The following is an 11,669-nucleotide window of genomic DNA, read 5'->3' as shown; positions in this document are numbered from 1 at the left end:
TCTTGTTTGCAAAGTGTGAAATAGTACTATGATAATTTTAACAATGAAATTAGCAAATTAAATTTTCACGGAAAAACAGTGATCTAATTAAAAGCAATTTCAAATAAATGGTACATCTTTGCATCGGTAAAATAGTTGATACATCAATTCAAAACATGTGAAAAGTAAGAATAATAGTGCCATTTTAAGATTGAATTATATTTCCAAAAAGAAGTGGTCTGTTCCTTCACCATAATAATATGTTTAAGTATGTTAAATATTTGTCACAGTTAATAAACAAAGGTATTTGTCCTAGACTGACCTTTCTTATTTTCATACAAACACTTTAAGTTAAAGTTAAGAATGTTATAAGCTCACAGGTGAATCCGATTACACAATGCGCTGAAGTTCGTTGGCATTTTTATGGATGAACTACTGATGTGTTTTGGTTGTCAGTCTAGTTTATCATTTTTAGATGGAATTAGTACATGTTATTTATTTTAAAAGATGGTTCGTGTATTAAAAACGCTCCTGGCGGATGGACAGGCGGCGTCCAATTTTGTTCGGGGCAGGGAGGGATAATGCTGTGAATTTGCGTTTGATCAATGCATGCTCGATACTTAACAACTGTCACAGGGTGAGAAAACTGTGCAGCCTGACCGGGACTCGGACCAGGGACCCTCGGAATACCGTACCGCGGCTCTACCGACTGAGCTATCCAGCCGCTTACACATCTTCTCCCCTATATAGTGAGCAGTCCTGAACCGTGACATACTCCCCTGCTATATTGAAATTCGTCCTCAAATTTCACCGAGTTACAGAGCAATGTGAATTTAACTCTGAGCTGTATTCAGTCATGGCCCCTGGTTGGGCGCCAAATGTCACAGGGTGAGACAAATGTGCAGCCTGACCGGGACTCGAACCCGGGACCATTGTAATACCGTACCGCGGCTCCACCGACTAAGCTATCCGGCCGCTTACACATCTTCACCCCTATATAGTGAACAGTTCTAAACCGTGACACAACGAATAACAAATTGGGGACCCTTTTTCTAAAGACAATGACCAAGTTCTGCAGACAAAACTTGACAGTTGCTGAATAGCTTCAAGCTTTTTGAAATTTTAAATAAAGGTTTGAATACTCCAGTTCAAATGTCTTGTTATATCTAAATTAATTATCAATGAAACATTTTGCTTTCTACATGTACATGATAATTCAGTGATACCTAAATATACATTAACAGTATTGGATAACATTTAATACACGTTTTCACATAAACATGTTTCCTTAATTATTAATAGTGGTAATTGAATGTTTACAGGGTATGCCGGAGTGTCGAGCCAATGCCTCATTGCTCAAAATGTCAGGACTCATTGCACAAAATGTTCGATGAAACATGCAATGTGATGACCAATTGGATCTTTCATTTCGATGTAGAACATCACTTAATCAGCTTTTCGATGTGTACGACTACTGATGTGACTCTCTTATGTCTTCAGAAGGTTTTTTTAAACTGATTCTCAAATGCAATAACATATAGGGTAATAAAGTTGACTTTATTGCATAAATTTGTAGACATTACATAGTTTAAATCAAGTGTAGTCATTGATATAATCTATAACTTACTGTTAAATATTCATTTGAAGGCAAGTAATAGTTTTAGTAAAGAAAATATTAAGATTAAGAAATTGAAAATAAACCCTTTTTTAAATTTAGCTAAATCAGAATTCGATTACACTTTTATTGATTAATATTCAGTATAGTCAATTGTGTCTTAGTAGAGAATTTAAAACAGGGCCGACAACATCTGATTTTGAATTGCTTGTCCGCTTTATTTGGAGCATTTCGTTACTTGTCTATATGATTATTTATACAGTAAATTTTGAAAATTTCTACTTGTCCGAACAGGCTTAGAGATAAAATTCGGCAATACAAGCAATTTTCCTGTGTTTAAACTGAGATTATTATATACTCACTTATTATATAATCGCAATCAATGGCACTTTCAAAATTGTCCAATAAACTAACAGTCGTACGTTTAGATTTTCCCAAAGTTTCTAACTTGCTTGGCTCCAACTGTTAACGCTGTATTTTTAATTATTTCACCTACATTTCACACAAAGCTACCGAAATGTTTAATTAAGGGTAAAAATTCAAAAATACTGCGCATTTTCTACTCACAAACATAAAAGAATTACTATCAAAAGTTGTCAGTGCATTCAAAACACCATATTATAAAGAACATAAGTTATGACTCGGTATATTTTTTTTCGGAGGTATCCGTGATATTCCGCCGCGTGACAGACGATACGTGTTAGGCACATTACATATGGCAATTATTTAATGTGTTCAAATAGGAATTTATAGTTTAATAGATAAAGCGTATTGCCGTAATTTAATAGTTTTGTACTGAATCATGTAATATCGTTAACTTGGGTATTGGCTGTACTGTAGTCTAGTGGACAAAACACGTCATCATAATACATATCTGTCATTTATGTCCATCCGTGGCATTTCAAATATGTATTTGAAAATCAGCAGTCAACGCACAGTTTAGATTATATTTGTATATTTAATTTCTTTTATGAATGTTAATACTGCGGTACTTATTTGTTCAGCTAATTCTCGCGGAGGATCATAAAGTATCTATTTGTGTCTATGGACGTCGCGTTTAATTGAATGCTTCCATATCACTCAGCAGAAATGCATGTCACTTGCATGGAATACCATTGTGGCTTGCATATTTAGCACACATTCGTTGACGTTAATTCAAATATGACTAGGCTCCCATATTAATGTAAATTTGTACTTAAATAGGCGTAAAATAGTTAGCTACGACCAAAATTGTTTGTTTTGTGTTTGTTCCATTTTATCAGATTTGCCTGTTAACGTTAAATCAATATTGTTATATTTGCAATTTCATTTCCCGTTCTAAGTGAGTTTCTTCATTCACGTACGTTGTTTACATTTCATAGGAAAATTGATTTTCATCGATTTGACTATTTATTTATATATCATGTATAATTAATATATCAAAAGGGAAATGCCTTTAAAGTATTTCTCCATGTTCAAAGGATTTTGTCAGGACAAAGCATCAAAAAGAGCAAAAATATTAACATTTAGATTAAAGATATCAATTTTGAATGCATTGTTGTAGAATACTACATGGTTCAAGTTCAAATGCGTAAAGACCGATTTACTTGAGTGAATAACTACAAAGCATTTGAACCATTTACTTGGCACTCTTATACTGAATTGCACGAGCAATTTCTGTCTGTTTCAATTCTAACATGCTTATAAAAAGATAATTGATAGAAATATGTTGCATTACATTTTGCTTAGGAGAAATTTTCCTGACGTCATATGGTTTTTTGACGTCATACATGATGTCATATAACGTGCATTTGTTTTTTATTTTATGAATTTATCGTGTATTAATGATATGTGAATAGTGTGAATCGTGTTAGAATATAAGATATAAATGAAAAAATTGTTTTAGCGGACTTTCGTTACACTGATTATTACATATACATCAATATGCTTTGAAGTTTTAAAAAATTTCCATTCCGTCGTTTTGAGCGCAAGGGCGCAATATAAACACTATCAAGAGACGGCAATATAATTATTTATGTATGTTATAAAATGTAGAGATACTTTGCAATATATGGGCGCTGGATACTACATATCATAGACATGTGGTCAAGATACACTTTGTCCGCTTTTGTAAACAGAAAGAAGCCATGTAATATCATAAATGCTTTGATGAAAGGATGGGTTTGGCGATTTTGAGTGATGAGATCTTTGAAGACAGACAACGGAGGGGAGTTCAATTTGGATGAGGTAAGGGAAATTACATCCATACTAAATATTCGGTTATGTACAACTGCAGCTGACAGTCCATTTCAAAATGGAGTGTGTCAAAGAGTGCATGCAATTACTGATATGATGCTGACCAAGCTCCATGCAGATTATGAAAAGGTAAATTTGCAGACACTTCTATCATGGGCAAATATGGCGAGGAATTCTTTGCAAATGTGGAATGGTTACAGCAGCCATCAACTTGTCTTTGGCCAGAACCCCAACATTCCAAACACCATGAGCGAAAATGTGCCAGCTTTACAAGGAACGACTAGCAGTGAAGCTTTTGCAAAGCACTTTAATGTTCTGCATGTAACTCGAAGGGCTTTTATACAGTCTGAAGCTGATGAAAGAGTAAGAAAAGCACTAAGAAATAAGGTAAGAGCTTCAGAACAAGTGTTTGAACATGGAGACCGTGTTTTATACAAGAGAGAGGGTCGAGAATGCTGGCTTGGACCAGGAAAGGTAGTTTTCCAAGATGGGAAAATAGTGTTTGTGCGACACGGAGCAGTTTTTGTGCGTGTATCTTCTAATAGACTTCAAAAAGTGAACAATTTGTGGGATAGAGAAGACCATGATCAAAGTTCAGATGCAGATGGAGGGACCAAGGTTCAGCAAGAATTGACAAACACAGATGATCAACAAATGATTTCTGAAGAACTACCTGCAAGAAATGCTGATGATAATTTACAAACAAGGCTAGAAGAGATACCAATTGTCGGGTCTGACAGAGATAGACAGACACAAGATAGAAAGTTTCTGAAACCCAATGATAATATTCAGTATAAAACAGAAGACACTGATGTTTGGATCCATGCAAAAGTTATTGGAAGGACAGGAAAGGCAACAGGGAAGAACAAACACTGATATAATGTTATGGAAGACATCAGTAAAGAGAAGAAGAGTATCAATCTGGATCAAGTTGACTGGGAACTGGTGAATGACAATGTGAACCTAGTGTTGGAGAACTGTAAAGTTAACAATAATGTCTCAGAGGCAAAACTTGCTGAATTACAGAAATTGAAAGAATTCGGTACATACGTAGAAGTCAAGGATTGTGGCCAAAATACATTATCAACTAGATGGGTCATAACAACAAAAAATGAACAGACAAAAGCCCGTCTTGTTGTAAGAGGCTTTGAAGAAGAATTCTAAATGCAAAGTGACAGTCCAACAGTGGGAAAAGGAACTATGAGAATGTTTCTTGCTTTTGCATCTATTGACAATTGGATTGTCAAGACCACTGACATTGAGTCTGCATTTTTACAAGGTCAAGAGATAAAAAGGGATGTGTACATTAAGCCCCCAAAGGAGTGTGAAAAGGCTGAAGGAGTTGTCTGGAAATTACGTCATGGACTGTATGGACTCAAGGATGGTGCAAGACATTTTTATCTCAGTGTAAAGGAAGAATTGCTGAGACTTGCTGAGATGTCAAATGTCTAAAATGGATCCTGCAATGTTCTTTTTGCATACAAATGGACAGTTGGTGCAAGACATTTTTATCTCAGTGTAAAGGAAGAATTGCTGAGACTTGCTGAGATGTCAAATGTCTAAAATGGATCCTGCAATGTTCTTTTTGCATACAAATGGACAGTTGAGCGGTTTAATATGTTGCCATGTTGATGATTTTTTACATGCTGGAAATGAATGCCTTGAGAGAATTATGATAAGTCTGCGAAAAAGGTTTGTAGCTGGAAAAGTAGAGGAAGGCAATTTTGATTATATTGGATTCAGAGTCATGCAACAGTCCAGTGAAATTTTGCTAGACCAATCCCGGTATGTAGGAAATATAAAAACACAAAGTTTAGATACTAAGAGGGTGCAACAGAAAGAAGACATTCTTACAGATGAAGAACAATCCACCTACAGACAAATTATTGGCCAGATCAACTGGGCTGTACAAGGAAGTAGACCAGACATGGCTTTTGAACTCATATGTATATGATATTATATAAAACGTTTTACGAGATACCAGTTAAATCCGAAATACAGACAGAGGAATAAAATTAAGAATATATCACAGAACTAAAGTAGAGAAAAACGGAATCCCTACAGATCGCCTAAAACAACATCATTGTAAATGTTGCATGCTCTGTTTGATTGAGCATGTGCATGAAGGCCGTCCACACACCATAGCAACGGCTTAAACAGAATTCAACAAGTCAGCACAAAAATGGGAAATATTAATATTGAATTTAGAAACATTTGCAGATGTGTTCATATGAAACCTTCAATGTGATACTTTCCTGCTACTCCATGGCAAGCGGCGTATGGCCTAAATTGAAAATGTTGCAGCTCGGATTGATTAAGGCTGTTCATGGACGGTCATAGTAAAAACAAGTAACGGTCTATGCCATTGTAGCAGCGGTTTAAGTAGAATTCAACATTAATACAAGAAACTGGTAATATTTTAAATTAAAAGTTTACTTTAAAGAACTTTGATTCCCATTAAGTTTAGAAAATGACTTAATATTCAAATTACAAGTTGTATTTTGAAAACATCTAATAAATGAAGGGCTAATTAAGTTAACACAAACCCAAGGAGAACCGAAGAAAATCAAAACAATCAGTGTTTAAGAATGAATAGAAACCAAGATAAAGACGATATCCAATGATAAATGATAAACAAACTTGAGAAGTGCTATAACAACAAACACTTATGCTAAATGAAAATACATCAACAAGAGGGAACACACAGTTGAAACAAGAAAAACAAATATGTTTATTTTATATTTACAAAGAGACAGTATAGCAATTATCAATATTTTCTAATATCAAATTTGAGCATAGTATACCTTCAAAGAACCAGAATCCAAAAGAAAAATAATAACGAGAAATGTGGCTTACTTTTAGATTGTTGACATTTTATCAATAAACCCTACCCAAAAACAATTTTCCCCACACTGAAAGTAGGTTTGTTATAAACTGTAGTTAATTTCAAACTTCATTAAAGTTAATAGGTTAAGATCACAGAAACTATTGATATCTGCGGGTACTGGAAATAAATTATTTCCGTATCTTTTCCTATTTCCCTTAGTTATAATTTTTACAAATAAAAAGGATTGTATTAAAACTTACGAATCATGTTTTGAATTACTATTACAGACTATAAAGTATTTTTACAACCAACTCAAAATGAATGTGCATGGTTTGAAGATGGGCAATACTTCAATTCGTCAAAGAATGCATCTGAACTTGAATATTGAATACAGTATATCTACATCCTACGTGTATCCCATCACATAAACAAGCATTCAAAAGTTAAAATCATTCAAATATCAATACCTCTATTAAAATTTACTATAACTAGCATGTAAGTTTACCTTTTTTACCCTTGAAAACTCGGAAACTTTTTTTAAATCCTTTTGAAATAGCATGTTTTACAGCTGTCACTTTAGCACCTACAACAAAAGAAAACAGCCTTATAAGAAAATTTGGTGCATTTTCTTTTTATATTGGCACACAATGTTTTTGAGAAATTTTAAGGATCAACACACAACTTTTCACGTAAGATACTTATACAATGTAGGAGCTAGACAGTTGGAACTAAATGAGTATTTAGTTCAACATATATACATTGTCGACATGACAATACCATAGTGCTCCCTACATCATAAAAATATTCAATCAACAATTAAATCAGAATATTCTACTTGCCTAAAGCTATCGAATAGACAAATCCGTGGCTGTACAAAATCATATCATGAAGATTTTGCTAAATATATGATTGTACACATTTTAGTCACGCACATTTATGCAATGACTGGTTCAGTGAAAAATTTATTGCATTGTGGTTCATTTTTTGTATTCAGACGTAATAAAAAACATTTTTTTCTTTTTCTAAAATTCCATCGACTTAAGGCAAATCAATTTGCATTACTACTACAGACAAAAGTAATTTGTGGCACTATGGCATACTTCGAATAATCCCAACGTTATGTTTTTTTTTTATCAAATTGAATACTTTTCGCTAAATTGGCGTTAAATTGTAGTGTTTTTGTTCAAATTTGCGAACGACGCTGATAATAACCATTAAATCAAACCTAAAACACTTTCGTTGTATCAAAGTAAGTCTTTAATACAAAATATAGATTTTACTTCTACTTGTATTTGAGTTGTCACTTATCAACTCGAGCTAATTTTAGCAAAATTTGCGGAAAACAGCATTGTCTTGTGTGCACAGTCTGGCCGGTTGTGTACGGGCTGTATATGAAAAACTACCGCCTCCGTGGTCGAGGGGTTAGAGTCGATGACTTCTAATCCAGTTACCTCTCTGGCGTGGGTTCGATCCCCGGGAGATGCTTTGGTAGTTTAGCGCGGAGGAAGGTAGTCTAGTACTGGTGTAACTCTCCAGGAACAATGGTTAGGAAACTACCCGCCTATATGATTGAAAAAGGCGTAAATTAAAACAAACAAACAAGACAAATATGAAAAACTGTAAGCGAGTGTACGGGGTTAAGTAGGTAAACTAATGCCATTTTATACATGATGCCAAGAATTAACTGTTGTTGTTTATTTTGCATACACGTAAGCTGATGACGGAATAACGATCGTTGTCACACGTAATTATCGTAAAGTGAAACATTTTCATAAAATTAATAGAAAATGAAAAATGCAATATGAATATATAATCATGGTAAACTATAAACCGTTTCAATCCTGTCAGACTACTATTTATGCCCGACTTTGAGTAAGTAGGAAACATGTACAACTCTGTAGAGCTTATTTTATCATAAATTGGTAGAACTTTACACTCAGTAGAACATTATAATTTGTACGAAACAATATCAAATCATTCGTTCGAGTTTTGCATTGAGAACTAGTCTAAGAGATGATAATAGCCAGCAACATATAACTATGCACTAAGGTTACACAACATCGTGGAAGCATAGGTATAGTTGATCGTGAACGTTGAATCTAAAAGTTAAGAATCTGTCAAATTAAAATCGTCAATCAAGTGTCTCAAGTCCAAGTCGACATATAGCTCATTCGAGACAGCCTAAAATTATGGGAGTCACATGCAAATTCTGTTTTGTAGAAATAAATCAATTAAGTGTCTGATCAATTATCGACCTGTCTTGTGTGTAGATAAGTTGATATATCCCCGAAATCAGACCATGCTTATTCATTGAAATGTTCAGAAGACACTTCATTATGTCTTATAAATAACAACAGACACTTTACATCTTATATTATGGTTGTGATGGTGTGAAAAAAATAAAATAAACGAATTTTTACTGTTAGGCTCAAAACACTGATAAATTAGATAATTTACTAAATAAATCTGCATCTTCGTCTAATTTCTAGATGTTTTAGTCTGAAATGGGATTATTCCAATACTAAATCCTGTACATTAACTTACTACATCCCGTTCACTTAAATTTGTTTTCTTGCCAGGCACAAGGCAAGACCATTTTCTCAAATTTTGCTAAAAGCAGCTCGAATAGATGGATGACCGCTCAAATACCAATAGAGGGCGCTTTTTATTTATGCAGACATATTTTCATAATTCCTGCCGAAAGGCAGTAGTAATCTAGAATAAATATATAATATGAAAAGTTATTACTGTCTTCATACACAATACAGCTATGACCTTTCATCTACCAAACCGTTTAACAAATTTTATTTACAAACGATGATAAATACACCCTGGCGGATTATTACGTAAAAACAAACAATTTTCTGCCAATTAATATATTGATTTATGTTCAGCAAAGTAATCGGGATATGAAAATATAATGCCTATAAAATAAAAGGTGAAAACCAAAATGGTTAAAACACACATACCGGCGCCTGACTTATTTACATGCTCAAAATCGGAACCAGATTCTAGACTGTTGGGTTTATCTGCAAAGACTTCACCAGCACGGCTTTTATCATCACCTATAGAACCTTCATCAACTGAAATGTACAATATGTTTTCGTGATTTTATACAATATAATGTAGGTTTTTACCAATAACTTGTGTACCTAATTTAAGATCATTCACTTACTCGTTTATATTGCGTAAAATGAACTACGCAATGAAAATGCGCTTTAACTGAAAAGTAACAAAACAAAACAAAGATTTATATTTGTCTGTTTGTATCTCATACATTTTTATTTAATATGCCAAAGGTGGTCAACATATGATTTGCAAACTTTATATTGTGTGCTTTTGGACATACGCATGGACCTCTTTAATGATAAGAAGTAATCTATGACTGGCAATATAAGGCTACCAAGACTTAAATACGGGTGTAAATTTTGATGAACGTTTTTCAATGTAAAAAAGTGACACTCTTTTGACACTTATCACTCACTGTATATTTCAACAGATACTTCTTTACCCTCTATCTGAATTGGTACTTTCCTCAGCACTAATTGTAAAGCTGAAAAAAATCGAAATATGGTATAATTTTATTGTAAACATATCTTGACGAAATATGCCCCATTCTTTTCATTTTGATTTTAAATTCAAGCTCAAATACCTACATATTATGCATTCCAAAAAAATATTATTATTCTATAATATTGGAATAGTTGGATATCTGACAATAAGATAAAAAGTTCAGTCCGTGAATCTCTCAAGGACTCAAATGATGTTATTTACTATTTTATGTAGACAAAATGAACGAAACGGACTGTGACAGAAATAAAGACACCACTATTTTTGTAAGATCTCACAACATAATTAAGTTAAGATATAAAGCTAGGTCTATTCGGTCATCTTCTACTTTCTCGCTTTTTAGTTATCTTTCCTTCGATTTCACCATTTTGCTTCTGTAGAGGAACATTTTGCAGACAAAAACTCATTAATTAGACATCGGTATATAACAGCCACACAATTTGTGTGATAATATCAATGTAACAACTTACCTTCCGGCTCCTCAAACTCAACAAGAGCAAATGAGTCATTCTGATCGATATCTACTTTTAAAACATTGCCACCCCCTTGTCGCCTTGTATTTTCAAAAATGTTTATCAAAGAATCTTTCCCAATGCTTTTTGGCAAGCCGCTCACTTTAAGAATTTTAGCATTTGCAGGCGTCCGTTTAGATGTTGAATCTAAAAAATGATCTATATTTAATACGACTGGCAGAAAAAAACTCAAGGCTATCTTTGTGCTATCTCATTTTTGAAAAAAAAATCTTCATTTTGCCGTATGAATAATAATTATTATAACTGTTACAGTAAATGTGTATATAAAATACTATTAACGAATAACGATCTCAGACAAGTTTTATTCACTCGCAAATAAAAGGTATAGTACATCTTTATCTACTGTCAGTGATTGGGATTTCATTTCGTAAATAATATTCAGTATTTCAGAGGTTAGCATAAAAATTCAATATGTGTTGTGTTTCTTGGTGATCATCAAAACAAAAACAAAAAACAACAACAAAAAACATCATATAAATGAATTTAAACAAATACCTTTCTCCCTCGGTCCAGGGTTAAGTTCAATGCCAGCCATCACTAAAAGAATTCCAATGAATATCAAACATCCTATAGTTTTAATGCCATCTCTGATGTTAACCTGCTTGGTCACTGTGACTACATCACCAGCCCTAGAATTACTGTAGGTGCCAATTCTCGCCCGGTACGTTTGAATATCCACACCCATATTTTCTGAATAATATTAATATGAATCAAAGTCAGGACTGATATAAAATCGGAAAATTATCTAAAATAAACTTGAAAGTGAGTGGTTTATGATGTTGCCTCTAAATTGAAATTTTACTCGAAAAAAGATAAGGGTTTCATCTAAAAAGTTATTAAGTAGCAAAAACAGCACCCCGACCATTGAATAAATAAATAAATCAATCAATCAATCAATCAACGTGACATT

At 33.5% G+C, this 11,669-nt stretch overlaps 1 protein-coding gene across 1 annotated transcript; it reads right to left on the bottom strand.

Moving 5' to 3' along the window:
- Positions 1-7,144: 7,144 nt before the first annotated feature.
- LOC132714688 (uncharacterized) lies at positions 7,145-11,452 on the bottom strand. The gene is made up of 5 exons (XM_060697597.1): positions 11,255-11,452; positions 10,697-10,885; positions 10,141-10,209; positions 9,626-9,739; positions 7,145-7,239 (listed from the first exon to the last, which is right to left on the bottom strand). The coding sequence occupies exons 1-5, from the start codon at positions 11,442-11,444 to the stop codon at positions 7,145-7,147; spliced, it is 657 nt and encodes a 218-aa protein (XP_060553580.1). The 5' UTR covers positions 11,445-11,452.
- Between the last annotated feature and the right edge of the window lie 217 nt (positions 11,453-11,669).

This window comes from Ruditapes philippinarum, unplaced genomic scaffold (assembly GCF_026571515.1).
Source record: "Ruditapes philippinarum isolate M1 unplaced genomic scaffold, ASM2657151v2 ctg3689_1_1_1_1, whole genome shotgun sequence".
Classification (NCBI taxonomy): Eukaryota; Metazoa; Mollusca; class Bivalvia; order Venerida; family Veneridae; genus Ruditapes; species Ruditapes philippinarum.
The sequence above is the reverse complement of the archived record's forward strand: the minus strand, read 5'-3'. Positions and strand labels throughout refer to the sequence as shown.